The sequence below is a fragment of the Lepidochelys kempii genome, chromosome 2, assembly GCF_965140265.1.
Source record: "Lepidochelys kempii isolate rLepKem1 chromosome 2, rLepKem1.hap2, whole genome shotgun sequence".
In the NCBI taxonomy this organism is placed as follows: domain Eukaryota; kingdom Metazoa; phylum Chordata; order Testudines; family Cheloniidae; genus Lepidochelys; species Lepidochelys kempii.
The window spans coordinates 40837507-40862176 of NC_133257.1; the positions used below are offsets into that span (position 1 = coordinate 40837507).

The 24670-nt window shown below is 41.0% G+C and overlaps 1 protein-coding gene across 4 annotated transcripts in view; it reads left to right on the forward strand.

Moving 5' to 3' along the window:
* Positions 1 to 24670, forward strand: part of STK3 (serine/threonine kinase 3) — a 294979-nt gene that overhangs the window by 242597 nt on the left and 27712 nt on the right. The window contains exon 11 of one of the 4 annotated variants that reach the window (XM_073330479.1): positions 21050 to 21130. The exons of the other annotated variants lie outside the window; for them this stretch is intronic. Within the exon in view, the coding sequence (XP_073186580.1) occupies positions 21050 to 21064 (15 nt within the window). The 3' untranslated portion in view covers positions 21065 to 21130. Of the gene's footprint in view, positions 1 to 21049; positions 21131 to 24670 lie in introns of those variants that run through there. 4 annotated transcript variants of the gene reach the window in all.

Below are 24670 nucleotides of genomic sequence, written 5' to 3' on the forward strand. Positions count from 1 at the left end.
AACATTCATGGCATTTATAAAACATTTATGGCAGCCTCAGGAATGTAGAAACAAATCAAAATGCCAGTGTAAGAATTCTGTTTTTTATCAAGAACTGCATACTAGGTTTACGTAGTTATTTAGTCAAAATAACACAATGCAGTGTTTACTGCATGTATTTAACACAAGCCTCCTGGAATTATGTTACACTGGGAACATTCACAGCATTCAGTGTCTTTCTACCTTGTATAGTGTGGTGGTCTAGTTTTAGTAGTATACTGTGTGCAATGATGCAGATCATAGAGAAATATTCTGGAGGAACACACTTATAAGACAGACTCCAGTGACCATGCTAGTTTCTTCTTGAGTATGTTTAATTCCAGTTATAGAGAATTCTTATTTAGTTATATTATTAGCAATTACTATAAAACTTTAATATTTAGAGCACTGCTTAGATTAATTCCAAAGAATAGTGTGGTATACAAATAGCTGCTATAGAGCTCTGGTTTAACTTAGCAACAATTTAGACATTTTATTAACTTGAGGAGAAAATTTGAATGAATACATTTCTTTAGGGCAAATCCCAACTCCTTTTTGACAGTCTGGGAAGAGAATTCTTTCCTTACCATTCCTGTGGATACCTTTCACCCCACATGTGCACCTGACCAGCTATCCTTGCTCTATGCAGAGGGAGGGATTTGGTCCTTAGTGATGGTCGAAGTCAAGAATAAAAAGAAATGATTGGAAATCTTTTTAGTGAGTACATAGATAATTTACTTCTGCTGAATTTGCAATGTCAAGAACATATATAGTGCAAAAGGAGGATATGTACTATGTTTCAGTTACAGATATTTTACACTTTATTGTAATTTTTGTATTAAATGTCAGGTCATACTATTTATTTAAATCCCAAGTGTTTGTAAAATGTACTAAAGGCTAATTTTCACTGTTACTTGGTCACAGGTCAAGAGAGGGGAACCTCAAATATGTAAAGGCCTTCTCAGATTTGATAAAGCATTCTTATAAAAACAAACTGACCTAAATTCAAGAAGGTACTTAAGCATGTGCTTAAGTTTAAGCACATAAGTAGACCTGTTGACTCCAATGGGAGTACTTGTGTTTAAAGTTAGACAAATGGGATTACTTTTGTGGTTAAAGTTAGACTTGTGTTTAAATATCTTACTGATTTGAGGCCCTTGTTTAAAAGTTGTCATCCTTTTTACAGGGCAACTCTGTTGTCATAGCTATATGTTTCCTTTATTAATATTTATGCGAAATCACTGACTTCAATTTCTGAAACAAGTTGCTCTAGTTCCAACAGGCTGTTGTTTGCCTTCTCTAGGTTTAATGTATTCTAGGACATTTTAAAGATATTAGCAGTGTGAACTTAATGCTTTCCTATAGGACTGTTTATAGTGCTATTGAAATCTAAGAGGATTTGCATTAATAATGAGGAAAGCAATACAGTTTTAAAAAGTGTATACAGATGTTTCCTAATGTAGTAAGTCTGTTGCTCTAAAGGCATATGATCACATCTGGAAAATTACTATTGCATGTCTTGGCAGTTTGTTAAAAATTGAAAACTTTTAAAACTAACTGGTGTTTTGATAGATTACGTTCAAGGTCACCTTTTGTTTAAATGATGTTTTGTTTTCTGTAATTAGACCATGCCAGGTGTATTAAGTATGTAATTAAAAACAGAAGGCTTGACTACTTCAGAGTAAATGAGAACAAAATACAAGGTCATTATTCGACTCTAGTAAGTCTCCAGATGAACAGTGCACATGGAACTATTTATAAAACTTTTTGCATGGTCAAGAATTGCTTTAGGTTGCTGACCATGGCTTTTAAATTAAACTACTCACAGATTTTTACGTAAGTACCTGTAGTGTAGAAGTATGATCCAGTTTCTAGTGCTGAACTTGAATGAAAATCTGAAATTGTATAATATTCAATTTTATGGCCCAAATGGATAATAGTAATAATAGTAACAATGCTTATAAAATATCCAGCATCATGTCTGGGCACCCCTTACTAAGATTATGGTGGTATCAAATCTCTGCGTGAAAAATGAAAAAAACCTCCAAAGAGGAACAAGGAATTGTTGTGAGTAGGGGATGAGTTTGGTTCCCTAGGAGACTCATTAGGGGTTCCATCCATATATCATGGAACCTCCAAGGTCTGCTGAAGTCAAGATGCCAAGGTCCCTTGCCTCTGCACTAATGCACAGCCTCCCTCCTGCTAAAGTTTCTGCATTTTCCACAGCATGGAGATGGGGGTTGTGTAAATTACTCTTCAGTAATATAACCCTTAGAGGTTAGGTGCTGGAGAATTTGGTGTAACCCAGGAAGCAGTCTTGCTCTCCCCTCCCAATCTGTAGAATGCATAATAGGTCAGAATAAAGGTTTGTTAGGTTAATTTGTTGAGGGGGAAAAATCTTTCACTTACCAATACATATTTTAGAAAAAAGTTGAGTGCATACCTCCTATACAGTAATATGCGTGCTTTGTAGCTGCAATATATGCAGATTGAACCACTTAGTTTTGCCTTCAGAATTGAAGATACTTTAGTCTACAAGGTAAATAAAGTTAAGAACATAAGAATGGCCATAGTGGGCCAGACCAATGGTCCATCTAGCCTAGTAGCCTGTCTTCCAACAGTGGCCGGTGCCGGATGCTTCAGAGGGAATGAACAGAAAAAGGTAATTTATTAAGTGATCCATCCCCTGTTGTTCAGTCCCAGCTTCTGGCAGTCAGAGGGTTTAGGGACACCCAGAGCATGGGGTTGCGTCCCTAACTTGTTGGCTAATAGCCATTGATAGGTTCATGGAGAATAGGTCTATCTAATTCTTTTTTTAACACAGTTACACTTTTGTCCTTTACAATGTACCGTAGCAAGGAGTTCCACAGGTTGGCTGTGTGTTGTGTGAAGAAGTACTTCCTTAAGTTTGTTTTTAACCTACTGCCTATTAATTTCATTGTGTGAACCCTGGTTCTTTTGTTATGAAAAGGAATAAATAACACTTCCTTATTCACTTTCTCCATACCATTTATGATTTTATGAACCTCTATCATATTGCCCCTTAGTTGTCTCTTTTCTAAGCTGAACGGTCCCAGTCTTTTTAATCTCTCCTCATATGGAAACTGTTTCATACCCCTAATCATTTTTGTTGCCCTTCTCTGTACTTTTTCCAATTCTAATATGTTGCCTTTGAGATGGGATGATCAGAACTGCACACAGTATAGTGCATATCATGGAATTACACAGTGGCATTATGATATTTTCTGTCGTCTTATCTATCTCTTTCCTAATGGTTCCTAACATTCTGTTAACTTTTTTGACTGAGGCTGCACATTGAGCAGATGTTTTCAAAGAACTATTCACAATGACTCCAAGATCTATTTCTTGAGTGGTAACAGCTAATTTAGACCCCATTATTTTGCATGTATAGTTGGGATTATGTTTTCCAATGTGCAGAACTTTGCTTTCAATAGCTGCAATACCTTCTCCATGTTGATAAAGGCAAAATAATGCACATAGAAAGTTTAAGGCTAAGATTTCTAAAATTACCAGTGATTTTAGGTGCCTCAGTTTTTGAGAGCCCAAATGGAGATGTCTTAAAGAGGCCTGCTTTTTAGAAGATGAAGAGCATCCATCCTCTAAAAGTCAGTTCCTTTGAGGTGTCTCAGATTGGGCACCATGCCATGAGGCACCTAAAAACTTGGCTGAAATATAAGATACTTCTACAATATATTCTGTTTTTTTTTCTGACATTTATATTTTAAGTGTACATGTACTGTGCAGAAGAAAAGAGTTTTATATAATATTAGAAACACAATTTCTTCATGAGTCTATTGTACGCTAAAATTCTTTTCAATTAGAGAAACCCCTTTTTTCTTTAGTGTGTGGGGAAAAAAACCTCCCTTCATTTAAAAAGTGACATAGGATCTCAAAAGAGTTGTCTTCAGGATGAGCAGCAAGAGTAGAACAATTGTTGCTTAAAATAGCATTTTCAGTCTCATAGAAATACATTATTTTCAGCAACCATTGCAAGTTGCTGAACTTTATACTTTTGATATATTTTATAAAGAAAAATGCAGAATGGTGACACAAAATTTTAGGAAAATTCCCTTCATTGTTTATATTTCTGTGTTTACTGTAGCAGTAATTCGGTAAGCCTCTGATAATGCTAAAGTATGGGCCAGAATGAAAGGGTGTTCTTGGGTCCCCTGTTTGCACTTCTCCCCTTTCTCAAGATCTCAGTATCATATTAGATTCCTAAGTAAGTAGGAGGGCGTTCCATAATACCAGTTGGCTATTTTAGCAGCAATCATCTGAGCATGATAGCATTTGATGGTGTTTGGCTGAAAGCCTAGTGTATATTTTTCTTCAGATAGAGTTCTTTTTCTTCATAGTTTTGATGTTTTGTCTTAATTATTAGTTAATTATTTCTGTAGTTGTATCAAAATCTTTGTATCTGTGAAAATCTTTCCTTAGGGTCTGCAACCAAACCATCCCACTGCTCTCTCACTTAATGATAATTTCACTTCTAAATCTCATAAACGAATGCAACTAGATTCTGTACTGCACATCCTGAATTCTGGCCCCCAAGAGGAAAGGGAGCAAAGGTAACTTTATGCATCCTAAATTCTGTCTGCAGTGGGGGCTGGTACAGCCTCCAGCATAAGGTAGAGCTGCTGTAATTGATGGTAGCCTATACATGGCTGCCCATGGGCTCCTCTGCAGTCCAAAATCCAAATAGCACTGAATGTTATGGCTACTCCCCCTCCACATGTGCCCATCCCTGGCAGAGTAGGGCCACATATGTCATCTCTGCACAATTCCTGCATCAGGAGAATCCTACTCAGGCTTTTGCAGTCCCTTTATGGCCTTAAACACATCTGAAGTTGCCAAATGGGAGCCAAAATCTGGCTCAATGTCTCTGGATCATGTAAGTGCTATGTAAGCATGAACCTCCTGCCTCAACCATGTATCAGACTAGTATCATAGTGCCAAGCAACCCATGTTGACAAATACCAATTTTAGTTTCATTCCACAAAAGGTTGTGTAAAATAAATTAATGAACAGGGATAATAAGTTTCCAAATGTGAGTCTACATGTCCTTCATTTTTCTTCAAGCCTAGTTCTAGTGGCCATCTTTAATGGAGTGTCTCTGTTTGGTTTCGCTGTTGGAAGTGATTCTCTGCTGGTGCATTCATACATAGAAAGGCTTATGCTGATTCATGGAATGAGAAAGAGGCATCCAGCAAAACTGCTACTTTTTGTTACCTCTGTTAATTACATGAATGTATGGTTGTGGAGCAGGTGATGGAAAAGAGCAAGATGGGACATCTCTCTATAGGTACATCTTAATCTGTTAGGAGAAAACTGCAAGAAATGGCTTCAGTCATATTTTCTAATGGCTTGTAATGCAGCATAAATCTTTCTTTGTATACAGGCTTGTGAAACAGTATTTGGTGCTGTTTCCATGCTCCTCTTTCTCCTGGTAACTGAATTCTGTCCCCTGTGATGACACCACACTGCGCAGGGCGTATTCAGGATTTTGGGGAGAGTTAGTAAGATAATTCTGGAGTACTAATTATTTTGTAATCAATTCATATTGCCAGTAATTCAGGGCAGTTCTGAGGGAGGGCTTCCCACATAATTAATATCAAACATGCTGCCTAGAATGGGGGGCCTTTCACATTATAGGAAGGAATCCTGCTGCTAGCATCAGTGCTTTTAGGAATTTCATGCTATAAAGATGCACATTCATAGGAAGATCTCAACTCAGTAATTTTGGAATTCCATCTCAAGTATGTCATGTCAACATTTTCCCCATTTTCCATCCTCCTTCAGTGAAGTACTCTCATACTTCACAAGCTGGGTATTAAGTGGCTCTTGGTTTTCATATGCAGCAGACTAGTACTAGACAATAGGTCACTATTTTACATTGTTACTGATGCTTAAGATTAAATTTAAAATTTGTTCAGTCAGAGCTACATTGATAGTACCTGTGATCAATTCCGATCCTCCATCTGTTCACGCATCCGGGCAGAGTTCCTCTGGGTGGCATCCGCTGGCTCCCTTGACGCCTTCGAGGAGCAGTGGGCGCTTTCCAGGGTTCTCTGCTCAGTGTCCCTGTCATAAATATAAAGGGAAGGGTAAACCCCTTTGAAATCCCTCCTGGCCAGGGGAAAGCTCCTCTCACCTGTAAAGGGTTAAGAAGCTAAAGGTAACCTCGCTGGCACCTGACCAAAATGACCAATGAGGAGACAAGATACTTTCAAAAGCTGGGAGGAGGGAGAGAAACAAAGGGTCTGTGTCTGTCTATATGCTGGTCTTTACCAGGGATAGACCAGGAATGGAGTCTTAGAACTTTTAGTAAGTAATCTAGCTAGGTATGTGTTAGATTATGATTTCTTTAAATGGCTGAGAAAAGAATTGTGCTGAATAGAATAACTAGTTCTGTCTGTGTATCTTTTTTGTAACTTAAGGTTTTGCTTAGAAGGGTTCTCTATGTTTTTGAATCTAATTACCCTGTAAGATATCTACCATCCTGATTTTACAGGGGGGATTTCTTTATTTCTATTTACTTCTATTTTTTATTAAAAGTCTTCTTGTAAAAACTGAATGCTTTTTCATTGTTCTTAAGATCCAAGGGTCTGGGTCTGTAGTCACCTAGGCAAATTGGTGAGGCTTTTTACCAAACCTTGTCCAGGAAGTGGGGTGCAAGGTTTTGGGAAGTATTTTGGGGGGAAGGACACGTCCAAACAGCTCTTCCCCAGTAACCGGTATTAGTTTGGTGGTGGTAGCGGCCAGTCCAAGGACAGAGGGTGGAATATTTTGTACCTTGGGGAAGTTTTGACCTAAGCTGGTAAAGATAAGCTTAGGAGGTTTTTCATGCAGGTCCCCACATCTGTACCCTAGAGTTCAGAGTTGGGGAGGAACCTTGACAGTCCCCATCAGGTTCCCTTCATTTGACCCTTTTATTTCGCACTCCCGTCCCTATTATTTCGTTAGTTGTTCCCTGGAATCATTTGGAATCATCTGGAGGTCCTGGTGATGTCAAGGAATTATGACGTGATTGGAATAACAGAGACTTGGTGGGATAACTCACATGACTGGAGTACTGTCATGGATGGTTATAAACGTTCAGGAAGGACAGGCAGGGCAGAAAAGGTGGGGGAGTAGCACTGTATGTAAGGGAGCAGTATGACTGCTCAGAGCTCCAGTATAAAACTGCAGAAAAACCTGAGTGTCTCTGGATTAAATTTAGAAGTGTGAGCAACAAGGGTGATGTCATGGTGGGAGTCTGCTATAGACCACCAGACCAGGGGGATGAGGTGGATGAGGCTTTCTTCTGGCAACTCGCAGAAGCTACTAGATCGCACGCCCTGGTTCTCATGGGTGACTTTAATTTTCCTGATATCTGCTGGGAGAGCAATACAGCGGTGCATAGACAATCCAGGAAGTTTTTGGAAAGCGTAGGGGACAATTTCCTGGTGCAAGTGCTAGAGGAGCCAACTAGGGGGGGAGCTTTTCTTGACCTGCTGCTCACAAACCAGGAAGAATTAGTGGGGGAAGCAAAAGTGGATGGGAATTTGGGAGGCAGTGACCATGAGTTGGTTGAGTTCAGGATCCTGACACAGGGAAGAAAGGTAAGCAGCAGGATACGGACCCTGGACTTCAGGAAAGCAGACTTCGACTCCCTCAGGGAACGGATGGGTAGGATCCTCTGGGGGACTAACATGAAGGGGAAAGGAGTCCAGGAGAGCTGGCTGTATTTCAAGGAATCCCTGTTGAGGTTACAGGGACAAACCATCCCGATGTGTCGAAAGAATAGTAAATATGGCAGGCGACCAGCTTGGCTTAACGGTGAAATCCTAGCGGATCTTAAACATAAAAAAGAAGCTTACAAGAAGTGGAAGGTTGGACATATGACCAGGGAAGAGTATAAAAATATTGCTCAGGCATGTAGGAATGAAATCAGGAGGGCACCTGGAGCTGCAGCTAGCAAGAGATGTCAAGAGTAACAAGAAGGGTTTCTTCAGGTATGTTGGCAACAAGAAGAAAGCCAAGGAAAATGTGGGCCCCTTACTGAATGAGGGAGGCAACCTAGTGACAGAGGATGTGGAAAAAGCTAATGTACTCAATGCTTTTTTTGCCTCTGTCTTCACTAACAAGGTCAGCTCCCAGACTGCTGCGCTGGGCATCACAGCATGGGGAGTAGATGGCCAGCCCTCTGTGGAGAAAGAGGTGGTGTGGGACTATTTAGAAAAGCTGGACGTGCACAAGTCCATGGGGCCGGACGAGTTGCATCCGAGAGTGCTAAAGGAATTGGCGGCTGTGATTGCAGAGCCGTTGGCCATTATCTTTGAAAACTCGTGGCGAACGGGGGAAGTCCCAGATGACTGGAAAAAGGCTAATGTAGTGTCAATCTTTAAAAAAGGGAAGAAGGAGGATCCTGGGAACTACAGGCCAGTCAGCCTCACCTCAGTCCCCAGAAAAATCATGGAGCAGGTCCTCAAAGAATCAATCCTGAAGAACTTACATGAGAGGAAAGTGATCAGGAACAGTCAGCATGGATTCACCAAGGGAAGGTCATGCCTGACTAATATAATCGCCTGCTATGATGAGATTATTGGTTCTGTGGATGAAGGGAAAGCAGTGGATGTATTGTTTCTTGACTTTAGCAAAGCTTTTGACACGGTCTCCCACAGTATTCTTGTCAGCAAGTTAAAGAAGTATGGGCTGGATGAATGCACTATAAGGTGGGTAGAAAGTTGACTAGATTGTCGGGCTCAACGGGAAGTGATCAATGGCTCCACGTCTAGTTGGCAGCCGGTGTCAAGTGGAGTGCCCCAGGGTTCGGTCCTGGGGCCGGTTTTGTTCAATATCTTCATAAATGATCTGGAGGATGGTGTGGATTGCACTCTCATCAAATTTGCAGATGATACTAAACTGGGAGGAGTGGTAGATATGCTGGAGGGCAGGGATAGGATACAGAGGGACCTAGACAAATTGGAGGATTGGGCCAAAAGAAATCTGATGAGGTTCAATAAGGATAAGTGCAGGGTCCTGCACTTAGGACGGAAGAATCGAATGCACTGCTACAGACTAGGGACCGAATGGCTAGGCAGCAGTTCTGTGAAAAAGGACCTAGGGGTGACAATGGACGAGAAGCTGGATATGAGTCAGCAGTGTGCCCTTGTTGCCAAGAAGGCCAGTGGCATTTTGGGATGTATAAGTAGGGGCATAGCGAGCAGATCGAGGGACATAATTGTCCCCCTCTATTCGACATTGGTGAGGCCTCATCTGGAGTACTGTGTCCAGTTTTGGGCCCCACACTACAAGAAGGATGTGGATAAATTGGAGAGAGTCCAGCGAAGGGCAATAAAAATGATTAGGGGTGTGGAACACATGACTTATGAGGAGAGGCTGAGGGAACTGGGATTGTTTAGTCTGCAGAAGAGAAGAATGAGGGGGGATTTGATAGCTGCTTTCAACTACCTGAGAGGTGGTTCAGAGAGGATGGGTCTAGACTATCCTCAGTGGTAGAAGAGGACAGGACAAGGAGTAATGGTCTCAATTGCAGTGGGGGAGCTTTAAGTTGGATATTAGGAAAAACTTTTTCACTAGGAGGGTGGTGAAACACTGGAATGCGTTACCTAAGGAGGTGGTAGAATCTCCTTCCTTAGAAGTTTTTAAGGTCAGGCTTGACAAAGCCCTGGCTGGGATGATTTAATTGGGGATTGATCCTGCTTTGAGCAGGGGGTTGGACTAGATGACCTCCTGAGGTCCCTTCCAACCCTGATATTCTATGATTCTATGGTTTCCAGGTCCTGTGGATCCTCCCTTTGGGGGGGCGGGTGATCCTTTAGCTTCCTGGATCCCAATAGGATCGCAGGAAAAAAAAAATCAATACCACTTCTTAAAATTTGCAATGCAGACACCTGGAATTAATTACATCCTTTTATTTAACGTTATTGCTTTGACATTAGATATGATCTGGCTGTACTTCAATCGTTGCTTCCTAAAAAGATGTCTGCCTAAATTGGCTTTCTCTCAGCATTTCTTTTTAATCGATAGTCTTTCTAGCTTTTGACTTCAGTTTTGCATGTTGTAAATAGATACTGTATACTAAGTTAGACATAACTATAAGATTAAATGTTTTATTAACTATAACTATTAATATGTATCATTACTACAACATTAAAATGTGTTTTTCTTTGCAGCATTTACAAAACTTCATTATTTGTATAATTTTGGCAAGTGATATGGTATCTCATTCTGTAATGCTTTGAAGAGAAATCCATCTACGTTTTTAATATCTAAAATGGGGCCTGCAGGGGATACTTACGTTTATTAACATGGAGTTTATACTTCATATTTGGAAAACATTATTCTTAATGGAGCCATGATCTTTCCATTGTTGTTAACTTTTGAGCATAATTGGTTGCATTATTTTCTAATGGTAAAATGGAGAAATAGTTATTTCATCCTGTATCCTCAAACTAAGTGTTTCAATGTAAACATTTTCTTTGCTGAAAGATCATAATCATGGCTGCATGTTTGTCAGATCTGTCACAGGAGTTATGCACTCCAATTCTTATCGTATTGTTTTTAAACATCCGTGGCTTTCTGAAAAAGTGGTGTGTTTGCGTGCTGTTGGAAGGATGTGATGCCAAACAGCTGAACCAGTTTCAGAGTGAGAACATTGAATGATGCAGGTTAAACCATGAGTTGCATGAGCAATTAACAGAAGGCAGGTCAGGACCTCAGCATAATACTGAGGCAACACAAAGGATTATATTGGTGAACTGTTAGTAATGCCATGAACTCCACCGAAGATAATGGTATTTCTTCCTTTTGCAAGGTAAAAAGGTTTTTAGAAAAGCATTTTGAGAATGTTTGTTTTTAAAGTTCAGTTGTAGTATGGCAACTACTGTGTTCAGGTCTGTCCACTCTTTGCACAATACAGCAGAGATCTATTTATTTGCACTAAAATAAGAAAATAAAATGTATTTAGAGGACAAAAGAAAGTCCATGGCACTTGGTCATTTTTTTTTAACAATATGTCCATGAGTTTTGCTCTTTTCAATTTATCATGACTGTTTTTAGTCTACATTATGGAGGGAACATGTAGTCTGAAACCTAGTAAAATATTTGCAAAGTATTATAATGTAATGTTTTTTTAAAAAATCAGTTTAGAGAAAATGCATACACTAGATCACATTTAGTCCAGGAGGCTCATAGTCTGATCTGTCCATAGTATTTAAGCTGTTGTGATACAGTTGTGTGAACTTTTTTCCACTCAAAACAACAAATATTTGCCATCTTGCCAATAGCACTTTGGTGTGGACGTTTTCTGGCATTTCTCCCAAAACTTTTGTATTGGGGTAAAGCAGTTTTTGCATTTGAAAAACACTGCTGCTCATGAAGCTAGTAAAAAACAACATGCAACCAGCCATGAAAGCTTGGAAATGCTTAGTTCCAAAGAAAATAATAGGTATGATAATTTTCTTTGGGGGACAGTGCATGGCCGGATTAGATTTTGTACCCATTGCCTGCATCATACATTGATCATTTTATAAATCTCTAATTCTCTCCGAAGTAATGATAGCCTTCTAGCCAATGGTGTATCAGGGTAGAATTATCAGGTGGTTTAAAAATGTATTGAGACTGCAGGGCTTCTGTGTTTTAAAGTGGCATAAATGCCAGAACAAGACAGACCTCCTTGTAGATTTCCACCCACAATTTGGCAGTGTTATGTTTTGAAACTTCTGATTACTTGTTTATAGTTGGGCTTGCAAATTAAGTTTGAAAAAACTGTCAGACCTGTTGCCAGAACTTTTGGGAAATATTTGATCTGATTAATGCTGCAGTGATTGTAGTGTATAAAATCAATTTGATCTGTTTTATATTGTGAAAGAGTGACCATCCTGTACAGAATGTTGTGAAGTGACCATGCTCTTCCTAATCCAAAATGATGTATTCAGTATTGCCATGTATTTTCTGTCAACATTAATCTCATCAGTATTTCTAATTATTAAAAAGTTGACTTGTTTTGCAGAAGGAGTTTTGTGCAGTTTAATTCCATAGCATTAAGAGACTGCTGTTATTGTTGTTTCTGGGCAGGGCAACGCATGCCACCATCCACATCCAGGCTGTTTAGGTGTTGCTAAATTCTACCGCTTCTCTTTCTGCAACACATCAAAAAACTGGCCATTCAGCTACAATGCTTGTCTATGCCTTTGTTATCTCCCACCATAACTAAACTTCCTTATCCACTGCTGTTCACTCTCCCCTTTGCCTAACAGCTCCCCTTTGCCTATTGAATCAAGTCTAAGGGCTTGTCTACAATGCCCCCACAAGTTGGATTACAGGGATATGAATAGCAGTTTGCACGAAAGTGCTGCACTGTAACTTCCTTGTGTGGACGCTGCAGGCACGAACTAAAAGGTTCCTAGATCATATTATATAATCCTATTCAAAAAGGATTGCATTAATGCAAACTGGGAATCTTTCAGTTCACGCCCACAGTATCCATATGGAGGAGTGCAGCACTGCTATTCACACCCCCCCTTAGTCCTAACTGCAGGCCAGTTCTGTGTAACTCAGTCTGTATTTCTACTTTTTTCTTTTCAGATTTTACCTTGATCCTTTTACTCCACAATTGAGCCAGATTCATTGCTCCCTTAGTTTCCTTCTCCCACTCTCCTCTTCATACCTTCTACCAGACAGTCCCCTCTATCTGAAATGACTTCACTATCATATTGTGTCAGTTTTCCTTCCTCTCCTCATACAAATCCCTCAGGAATCCCAGTTTCTTTTATGAACCCCACAAATATAAACCTGTTAATATAAGTGTATCGCTATCCCAGTTTATTATTAGCAACTAAAAAGACTGTGTGTTATTATCAACTTCTGTGTTGGCCAGTGCAGTCTTGTCTGATCATCATCTGCTTTTTACATTTTAAGTTCCTTGGGACAGGGACCATAAGTTAGATTTCACCCAAAAACACCCTGAGGTGTGGTGATACCTAACTTTTAGGCACCTAGAAAATCACTGGGATTCACAATGCCTGAATTTGGTACGTAAGCTCCCTATACAATGCCTGGGGAGAGATAGGTGCCACAGAATGGGATTCACAAAGACCCGCACACTAGGCAGCTCCTCACCTAAGTTCCCTCTAAGCTGTGTGGCCGGGCAGCCACCCAGCAAGCTATCAAGTGCCATGCACTTCAGGTGTCCCTCCGCCCACTGCCTGCTGCTCCTGCCCTCTGCCTTGAGCTGCTCCCACGGGAGCCTGCTCGCTATGCAGAGCGGATGGGAATGGGGATGCTAATATCAGGGTGTCCCCCTCCTCCCACCCCTATACCCCACCTCTGCAGAGGTGGGAGGGGGGGATGTGACAGGACGCAGGAGTGGGATGGAGGGAGCTTGCTGGTGGCTGCTGCTGCTGTCTGCTTTGAGTGCCGATCTACTTAAAAGGGCAATGTACAGCAGCAAATTATAGGCCTGAAAAGAAACCGTAACGCTCAAGGTTTTAGTGAGGCTCCACCATTTAGGCTGCATTTCTCCATCATCTGAAATTCTGCGCTTCAATTAAAACCATCCCTGAGTTTCTATCTTTTTCCATTGTGAAGAGAGAGAGTCATAACACTTTAAATTGATGTGTAAACACTAGAATGATTGTAACTTCCACAGAGCTGCCTCTGGTGGAGAGAGAGGGCTGGGTGGTCTGTGGAATAAGAAAAAAAAAAGCGGGGGGGTCCCATTCAGTGAGGAATGCGGTCTGGATCTATGTTGCTGGGGACTGGGGCAATGGCCCGACTTCTCTGTTGGCGCGCAGCTCCATGTCAGAGCTGTCAGCCAGGACTCCACCCTTTGGGCGTATGGATACTTTAAGTTTTAGTCCCCTGACTGTAACTCAGAATGGGAGGAAGCCACTCCATTTCTCCCTGAACTCAAGGGGATGCTGTATATACACACACTTTTTCCTCCTGTGCCCATGTATACACACCAGAGCTTTAAGGAAAAGTACCATATAGCGTGAGAGTTAGCAATATTGATTACCTGAAGGGAAGCTGCAGTCCACTAGGGAGTCCTGCCAGGCTGTGAAATACTTAAAAGGGTAAACCCCCTCTCCCCCTCTCTGTCTTTCACATTCACCTCCCAACACATTTTTATGGTGGTGGAGGTGGTGTTACGTCTTGATACTTCCTGCAATGCACACATATTCTCTGTAATTTTATTCTTTCAGAGTACTGTTATTTTAGTTTTTTGACTGGTCTATGCATTTCATAATTTTTATTTCTCTCTTATGCTTAAAATTAATTCTTTGAGTAGTGAGTTCTAAAATGCCTAGCCTGTCCTGGCTGAAGTAACTGTTTTAAAATATATATTATATCTAGATTTTTTTTGTTTCTACTGGTGGTGCACATAACAAAATTCGTTCTGCACATGGATGGAAAAAATTAGAGGGAACATTGCTCCTCACCTAAGATAGTCAATGGGAAATTCCAAGCCAAGCGGGATGTGCTAAGCCCCACCCCTGTTTCAAAGATATATGCTTAAGTCTGGGCTGCAGGAATGCACCTCCCTCTGCTTGGGATTCTCATCTGCAAACCCTGATATAGAAAGAAGCCAAGGTGATGCCCACCTTATAACTTTTAGCCCAGTCACCTGGGATGTGGAAGGCCCCCAAGTTCAAGTCCCCGCTCCCAGCAGTGGGGGAGAAGAGATTTGAACTGGGATCAGTCACCTCTTTAGTGAGTTCCCTAATCATTGAGCTAAGGGATATTCTTATGTGAGTCTCCTCATTTTCTCCTTCTGAAGCCATTCTACTGTGGATTATTTTCAGGAGTCATTGGCACAAGGGGACTGTAGTCTGGGTCTCCCAGGTGAGTGCTCTAATCGCCAAGCTACAGAGTTATTCTCAGGCTTGCTCTCTGTCTCTCTCACTCTATCTCTCTGGTCCAATAATTCTTTCATTATTTATCCACAGTGGAATAGCTTCAACAGGAGAGACTGAGGGAGCTCCACATCAGAATAGCTGCATGGTTAGAGCACTCACCTAAAAGGTGGCAAATCCCAGTATAAGTCCCTTCTCCCTCTCAGGTATGGGGAGGGCTTGAACCAGGGGTCTCCCACATCCCCAGTGAGTTCTCTAATTGCTGGGCTAAAAATTATAAGGTGGACACTTCTTCTTCCAGCGATTTTGTTTAAGCTCATCTTTAAGGGTCTGATCCAGTATGCGAGGCCTGAGCATGCTTAAAAGATTGGGCCCCACAGGTGAGTTAGGGAGAGGAATTCCTGTCTTCCCCCAAGTAGTACATCGGAGTAGGGTTGCCAATTTTGGTTGGACGTATTCCCGGAGGTTTCATCACAGGACATAATCTTTAATTAAAGATTAATCTTTCATTCCTGGAGACTCCAGCAGAATCCTGGAGGGTTGGCAACCCTACTTGGGAGTCCAGACGCTTTGTGTGTGGCTGCAGTGCACATGCTCAGAGGCAGAAACATAAGTACCTAAAGAGCTTTTATCGAAAAAAATTCAGGCACTGAGAGAGTTTAGGTGCCTACAGAGTCCGGGGTCAGCTGAGCAGGAGTTTTGTGAATCCCAGTGGGGCCTGATTGTGGGATTTAGGTGTCTAAAGTGGCAGTTAGAGGCATACGTTTCTTTGTGAATCTAGCCCCATATCTTTATTTGTATCTTGCATATTGTCAGCCTTAATAAATAATAATCAAAAACAGAATTTGTAATGTTACTAATTTAGGAGCAGTCTAGCTATGATGATGTCATTTGGAAGAACTGAGTCTGAATCCCTTAAAAATGCAATAATATGTTATAGATCTAGGTTTCTTCCATTTGCCTGGACTAGGCTAAATCCAGGTTATCTTTTTCTGTTCTTGAGTTGTTATGGCACAATAGCTTGTTAGTAAATCATACTATTTTCTGACTCCATTTTGCTCAGGATATGTGTTATATGTGTGGATTTTATAATTTTTGCATATTTTCACCTTTCTTATCAAAGTATTTTTCTTAATTACGGCTCATGTTTACAAAATTCAATAAAAAGTTTCAAAAATGACTGTAGCTGGAAAGATTTTAGCTTTGGCTGTGTTAATCCTTAAACAAAGAATTTATATTTATATTTATTTAATTATATACTTAATTTATATTATTTCTTTTACTGTACACAAAGCTTTCATTTTGACTAAGTCACATATTGATTCTGCCATTGACATACAGACATGCACCCAGTATTTATTTTTATTCAGCAGAAATTAATGTATTAAAGGTGTTTAGCTGGTAGGTAGGAATGTCATATTATCCGGCCTGTGTGACTTGCATGTCAAACAAAATTCAGGCTGCAGGGTGTTTTCTCTTCAAGGTCATTGGAAAGGTGAACATCAGAGATGAAATGATATCATTCTATGTTTACATTTATTATACAGTGCAGTAGTGGGGCAAGCAGGAAAAAAAAAACCCACTACATTTGAATTCCTTCATAACTTCCTAAGTCAATTGTTGGTTCCTTCAGCTGGAAGGAATTGTAGAGAACCATGTAGAACTAACAGCAGTTTAGCTTTTACTCTATTCTGGCTTTGAGTGCTTTTATCTATTTATATAATACTATAGTATAGCAGCATTATTGGAGACAAGATATAGTGACAACTCTGTAGGAGAACTTAAACCTGTAGGACTTGATTCTTCATCTAATTTATAGCAGTTTTCACCAGAGGAGTTACTCCTGATTCTCCCTAGTGTGAGATCAAGAATTAGACACCTAATTTTTAATTTTCTTTTAATGCCATTTCTGTTAATTGTTCATTCAAAATATTCCCCCTTCTCACTACAAGCTGCAGCAAATGCCCTTTAAGCTTTAAGGTGTACTGTAGCAATATTCTGACAAGCCAAATTATTTGGCTGTTTTTATAGTCTGAGTTTTAGTCTTATGTAAAACATTCTAAATTGCATTGCATTCTTATTGGCTTTTGAAATACTCGTGTTCCTGATGTTACCCCTTGAGAGTGCTATCAGCAGGTCCCAGCTGGAAGAGATCTCATAGTGCTGGTATATTCCCTCAAAAGATCTGTCTAATCTATTTTTGGTTTTTTCTAAGGTTCTGATCAATGAATGTGGGCACTCTACAACAATTGAAGATAATGTATAATGTGCCCTATGACAATATCCCCCAAAACATCCTTGTTCTCAATGTGCATATTTGAGTGGGTCCCTCCGCCTTTCCTTCTTGTGTTCTACAGTACTTCTCCCTGTCAGTCTCCTTAATTGTGGGTTCTTGGGAAGATGCCATTGTTGGGGCTTTATTAGAGAGGTGGGACTTTCATTTAGATCTAAACATGTTAAGAGTCCGACTCAGTGTGACCTTTTCTAGTAAATGTTCCAGAGCTGGGACCCTGTCACTCAAATACTTTGTCCCCCGACATCTGACAGTCTTATATTGGATTTTTCTAACGGAAAACATCCCTCTAGAGCATACTGTGTCTGCAAGGGAAGGTCATGACTAGGTAGGTGATCTTTGAGGTAGCTTTTCATTGGTGTTTAATCTTAATTTTCATTTCAATTCTCACACAGTTTAGCTCCTCCCATCTTTCTGCTCCTGTCCCTTCTTGGTTCTCCATTTGCTGTCACCAGCCTTCTGTCTTCACACTGTTGTTTTTGTGACCATCCACGTTGTTCCTTATACATGGGACCAAGCCTTAGTCATCCTCTCTGACGTATTTATTTACATATATAATATACAAATTAAATAATGGAGCCCACAGGACACAGGCTTCTTTCTTCTGCTTTTATGCACCTCACCTCTGTGTTTTATTTGTTCACTGACTTCCTAGATTGTGACCCCTCTGGATTTTCCAGGCTGTGGTCCCTTGATCACTTGTGCTTCACAAAAATCGGATTGATTGCATGATACTGTTTTTTCTCCTTGTCCCTAGCTATTTGTTTACATTCAGACAGCTAAAAATACACAAGTACTTACCTAACACAGTACACTCCTGTGTATCGAAATGGCCACAAGTTTTGGATAATCAGACGTGCTGATAAATGGAAGTGCTGTTAATTAACTGAGGTCTATGTTGGGGACAAACTGTGCATTTGGATAACTAAGACTCTTGTATTAAGGGGAATTTGGATAATTGTAATTATACTGTATTAATTTTCCCTGTAAGCAGTTGCTGTAGTTTGCCACAAGGACATTGTTTGGTTAGGAATGGAAGAACAGGTGGTCTGTGAGATCGATAGTTCGTTGATTCTTTGTGAAATGTATCTTTTTTTCTGTTTACCTAAATTGTAACTCTATCCATTAACTGGCTTTTAACTAAAATTTTGCTGCAGGTTTAGTAATTTCTGACATAGCTCATTCTATTTTCATTCTGTTTCTATGGTGCTTCACCTCTTATTGCTTGGTATTTCCTTATGCAGACTCCTTTGGTTTCTATAGTGACAGTAAATACCACATTTTCAGGCTATGTTCCTACTTTCAAACTGTTGAATGATACTAAATTGATGAACAAGAGACAGAATGTGCACAACATAATTTAACAAATTAATGTAATTAAATTTGTTTAATTTACAGTGTGATTTTATAATACAAATACTTCCCATTAATTCTCTGGACTGTGAAAATACCTGAGACTACAATTTAAAATATAAAGAAGGGAGATGAAATCTATTAAGTTATTACAGCTGATTATCCACTGTTCTAATGAGGGGGTTGTTGTAAAGTAGCTGGCATTCTAGCATGCATTTTCTTATAAAGTTCAAACACGTTGGTAGATGTAGAATTGATTGTAATTACCAGGGTTCCCCTAACATTTTGAAAGATGGGAGAGGAGGTGAGTGAGCTGTGAGATGGTTTTAGTGCAAGCCTTCAAAATATATCTTACACTGTTGATTTTGACATTTGGACTATGTTAGATATAGAGGGAGATATTCAGGGAATGGGTACATAGATAGGTTGATGTGGCTGAAATCACTGGGAACTGCAGGGATACCACATCTCTGAAAATCAGGCCCAAGTTTTCTCAGGATTGGGCAGTCAAAATTAGAAGATGGTTTTTAAAATGTTGGGCTGGATGTCCAAAATAAACGTGGCTTTAATATGTAATATGAGCACACTGGTAATTTAAAAATACATCTTAATTTATTTGTTTTGTAGTCTTGGAGGTCATAATTTGCACTCAGCATGACCCTTTAGCATAAGCTCTGCTGGTGACACTGACATCTTCCTGCAATTGAATAATGCTAAAGTCTGTCGCTAAAATAAATTCTTTCTGGAGTATTCTAATATCTTGGGTTTTACAGTATTTCAAATTCATGTGAAATGTTCATGTATGGGAGATAAAATGGGAATATTTGAATGAGAAGCTTACAAAATTATTATGTAGTGTTATAAAACAGGGTGGTGGTGGAAAGGAAATGTCCCTTACTCCTGTCTCTAGCATTCTGGATGGTGGGTGTCATATCCCCCTGAGAGGATGGAGGGACATCATTGCACAGAGTATGAGCCAGAGACCTGTACTGGCTCTGTATTTTGAGAAGAGCAAATTTTAAAAAGTAATTTAACTAAGAATGTGCTGAAATGTACTTTAGCCTGATTTCTTGAATTTAGCACATAAGTTGGAATATATTGTAATTTTTATATTGTAAAGAAACAGTTGGGTTGGGATTTTCAAAGAAGTCTAAGGGAGTTTGGCATGCAAACCCCATTACATTTCAATGATTCTCTTGAAAAATCTCAGCCTGGAAGGCCAACTATAAAAAGTCAGAGGAGGAGAAATATTTTATCTACTAATAGCTATTCCTGAGGATATCATTTAAAAATAAATATACTGTCATGTTCTTGGTTTTGTTGTCACCTCATGTGCCTCTTGATGGTATCCAAACTGAGAGTGTGAGGGCCCAGTGCTAACATGAAGGGCTCAGTTCTTCATCACTGCAATCAATGCAAGTTTTGTCATTAAGTTCAGTAGACTCAGGATTGATTCCAGAATTCTGATGTTGCACAGAAGGTGACAGTTCCTTAGACCTTCATGGGTGTGCAAGAGAGGGAGAGGTTTAAAGGAGCCTTCAATCTCTCCCTTGTGCTCCTGTACAGTACCACACACAGTACAGTACCAAACTCAATCCCAGGGTAATGGGGCAGATTTTAGGACCCAGAATAGCAATGTAGGTGTCTCCTATTGAGTCATCCTATTGTCAAGTCTCAAATACTGATCAGAGGGCAGTTATTTTTGGAGAGTCCTTCTAAAGTCAGTTCAGGAGATGGGTCCCATTAGCTCCAGCCCAGAATATAAAAGGGTTTGAGCCTTTCTTTGAGGAGAGAGTACTAGGGTCTGGATTTAGATTCCTTAGGGGAAAATTATAGGAACACCTAAGCTTCAGAGACAGCTTAGTCTGAAATTTATATATTGTTGCTGTTATTTAAGTCAAAAATAAAGGCAAACTCAGATATGAAGTAAGTTTGGACTATAGCCCGTGTTTGCTCAGCCTATAATCTGCGCAAAACAGAGTAAAGACTTCTCCTGCTTTTACTCATTCTTTGCACTTTCAGAGCACAAGAATCTAGGGTCTCTAGCAATGTCCAGCAACAGTAGAAATCCTAAAAGTAGTGAGTTGGGAAAGGGCTATGCCAACCTTCACCCCCAGACATTCAAACTGGCATGCATAGATAGGAGAGCATATTGCACCCTTTCATAGGGTGTAGAACTGGCCTTTTAACCCCAGTGTTCATCAAGGCATTGTAGCTGCATCAGGCACAGTGCCCCAGGAAGATTCTGCTTGGACAGTCAGTACACATCTGCAGACTGTGGCATAAAGCCACAATTTAGCCCTTTATCTTTAGCAAAATCTTATCCTGTACTGGACATAATTTGATCTTCCAAATTAAAATATCTGCCTCATAATTTCCAGGGGGAATGGAGGGGACAGTTTTCCAATGGCTATTATTATACGCTAATATTCTTAATAATTATTAGTATATGTTAATGTTAAATAGTAAACTTCTTGGTGTCATGTGTTTCTTTTTGTGACAGGATGTCAGCTTCTAGGACACTGAATAGAGGTGCAGGGCTCTTTTCCTGAGTCCGCCTGGCTGCCACACCAGCTGGATATCATTAGTTCCAGCCCAGGTGTGTAAAAGGGATTTATATGCATCTCTCTGATTAGGCAAGGCCAAACCCAAGGAATAGCTAGCTCAGAAGGAATCTCAGCCTAACTTGTGTTTTTTGTTTTGTTGTGAAGAATAAATGAAAGGATGTGTACGTTTCTGGACGCTAACCCAGTGTGTATGTGCTGTGTTGAAAGCAAGATAAGAATGGTGCCCATTCACAGTCCTTGTATGCTTACAAAGCTCTGAGCATACTAATAGCACTCAATATATAACATGGCTCTGTCATAAATATAAAGGGAAGGGTAAACCCCTTTAAAATCCCTCCTGGCCAGAGGAAAAATCCTCTCACCTGTAAAGGGTTAAGAAGCTAAGGCAACCTCGCTGGCACCTGACCAAAATGACCAATGAGGAGACAAGATACTTTCAAAAGCTGGGAGGAGGGAGAGAAACAAAGGGTCTGTGTCTGTCTGTATGCTGCTTTTGCCGGGGATAGACCAGGAATGGAGTCTTAGAACTTTTAGTAAATAATCTAGCTAGGTATGTGTTAGATTATGATTTCTTTAAATGGCTGAATAGAATGACTATTCCTGTCTGTGTGTCTTTTTTGTAACTTAAGGTTTTTCCTAGAGGGATTCTCTATGTTTTGAATCTAATTACCCTGTAAGGTATCTACCATCCTCATTTTACAGAGGGGATTTCTTTACTTCTATTAAAAGTCTTCTTGTAAGAAAACTGAATGCTTTTCATTGTTCTCAGATCCAAGGGTTTGGGTCTGTGGTCACCTATGCAAATTGGTGAGGATTTTTACCAAACCTTTCCCAGGAAGTGGGATGCAAGGGTTGGGAGGATTTTGGGGGGAAAGACGTGTCCAAACTACGTTTCCCAATAAACCCAGATAGAGTTTGGTGGTGGCAGTGGAGATCCAGGGACAAAGGATAAAATTAATTTGTACCTTGGGGAGGTTTTAACCTAAAGCTGGTGAAAGTAAGTTTAGGAGGTTTTCATGCAGGTCCCCACATCTGTACCCTAGAGTTCAGAGTGCGAGAGGAACCTTGACATGGTGGCAGAGTGGTGGGATTAAACTGAAATCATTTTGAGATTTTTTGAACTAGAAATACAGATTTTAAAAAGGAATTTTTTTTTCCTTTGGGGCTGCTGGAAAGCAGCTAGTTTTTTCTCTGCTTTGGGGGCAGAGCAGAGACAAAAGGGGATTATCTTTGTGAATTGCAGGTTTTCTTTGCCTGGAGGCAGGGTACTTAACTCCTGCAGGGAAATTCACAGTCTTCCAAACCAGAGTTGTTTTTTTTTCCCTAAAAGTAAACGGGGGGAGTGTTCTACCCATTTGCCTGGAGACAAAAGTGGTAAGAGTTTTTTTTTTTTTTTTAGGATTTTGATTTTTTTACAAGGAGCACCGGTTTGAAAAGGAATTTTTTTTCCTTTAGGCTGCTGGTAAGCAGGTTTCCAAGTAGTTGGAGGATTTTTGCTTTGATTTGGGGCCAGAGCAGAGACAAAGGGAATTGTCTTTTTCTGTAGGCTGACAATCACTATCAGAAAATAGGTATCCTATTCCAGCACAGCAAAATTTTAAAGCCAAGTTTTGTTTGTTTATTTCTAAACCTTGGGTGTAAAGTTAGTTAAAAACAGAGAGGTTAGGATGACAAAATCCACGGCTCAACAAAAGCTGGAATTAGCCAGATTTCAGGCTGAGGAAAAACAAAAGGAACATGAAAGACAGATAGAACTCATGCGGCTGGAGAAGGAAGTACAGGAGGGAAATGGAGACAAGGAAGCATGTGGAGGAGGAGAAGGAAAAAGAGAGGAAGCATGTGGAGGAGGAGAAGGAAAAAGAGAGGAAGCATGTGGAGGAGGAGAGGGAAAAAGAGAGGAAGCATGCACCAGAGATGGAGAAGGTAAAGGCTCAGCAGAATATACCAACAAACCCTAGCAATCCTTCTCCAGGTACCACTTCCCATCCCAGAAAGTTCCCCACCTACAAGGCAGGCGATGATACTGAGGCCTTCTTAGAAAACTTTGAAAGGGCCTGCCTTGGGTACAGCATCTCTACAGACCAATACATGGTAGAGCTGAGGCCGCAGCTCAGTGGACCCTTAGCTGAGGTGGCAGCTGAAATGACTAAAGAACACATGAACAAGTATGAACTGTTTAAATCCAAGGCGAGAGTCAGAATGGGGATAACACCCGAGCATTCTCGTCAGAGGTTCAGAGCCCTAAGGTGGAAACCAGATGTGTCATTTACCCGACTTGCCTACCACTTTGTGAAACATTGGGATGCCTGGATATCAGGAGCAAGTGTTGAATCTCCAGAAAATTTGCCCTTCCTAATGCAAATGGAACAATTCTTAGAAGGGGTTCCTGAGGAAATAGAAAGATACATCCTAGATGGGAAGCCCAAAACTGTAATCGAGGCAGGAGAGATTGGAGCCAGATGGGTGGAGGTGGCAGAGAAGAAGAAAACCGGTCGCAGTTGGAGCGGAGACGAGAAGGGACAACCCCAGACCACACCCTATTACCAGGGGCCGCCCAAAGCCCCACCTACCTCCCAAAGAACCCTCCAGACCCCTTATCGTCCCACCACCCCGTTCTCCAGCAACCCGCCTCGCCCCAGTGACCCGTCAGCTGGACGATGTTTTAAATGTAACGAGCTGGGGCACGTAAAGGCCAACTGTCCCGAGAACCCCAACAGATTACAGTTCATTGCACCAGAATCACACCAGAGGTCCGCAGGCCCAGATACCTCCCAGATACCCTTGGAGCGGAGGGAAACTGTGAGTGTGGGCAGGAAGAAGGTCACCGCGTGGAGGGACACCGGAGCACAAGTGTCAGCTATCCATGCTTCCTTAGTGGACTCCAATTTAATCAACCCAGAGATCCAAGTGACGATTCAACCCTTCAAGTCCAATTCTTTCGATTTGCCTACAGCCAGGTTGCCTGTCCAGTACCAGGGCTGGTCAGGAACGTGGACTTTTGTAGTCTATGATGATTATCCCATCCCCATGCTGTTGGGGGAAGACTTGGCCAATCATGTGAAGCGGGCCAAGAGGGTGGGAATGGTCACCCGCAGCCAGGCTAAACAAGCAGTGAGGCCTAGCTCTGTTCCAGAAACTTCTATCAGGACCCGGTCAGAGGTGATGGACCCGGACCCCAGGCCAATGTCTGCAACAGCAGTAGTGGATCCAGTCCCAGAGACCCAGATGGAACCAGTCCCAGAACCGGAACCAGCGGAACAACCAACACCAAACCCATTGCCAGCACTGAATCCAGTACTTGCAACCTCAACACTAGAGGGCCCCACCGAACCTGAACCGGCAGCAGCCCATAACCCTACACAAGAGGCTCAGCCAGAGCTTGAACCCCAACAGAGTGTCCCAGCAGAAAGCGGTTCACAGTCAATGGAAACAGCCCCATCCCCTACATCGCTTCCAGAGGGACCAAGCATAGGTCCAAAATCCAATGAGGAACTGATGTCTCCAGCATCAAGGGAACAGTTCCAGACCGAACAGGAAGCAGATGAAAGCCTCCAGAG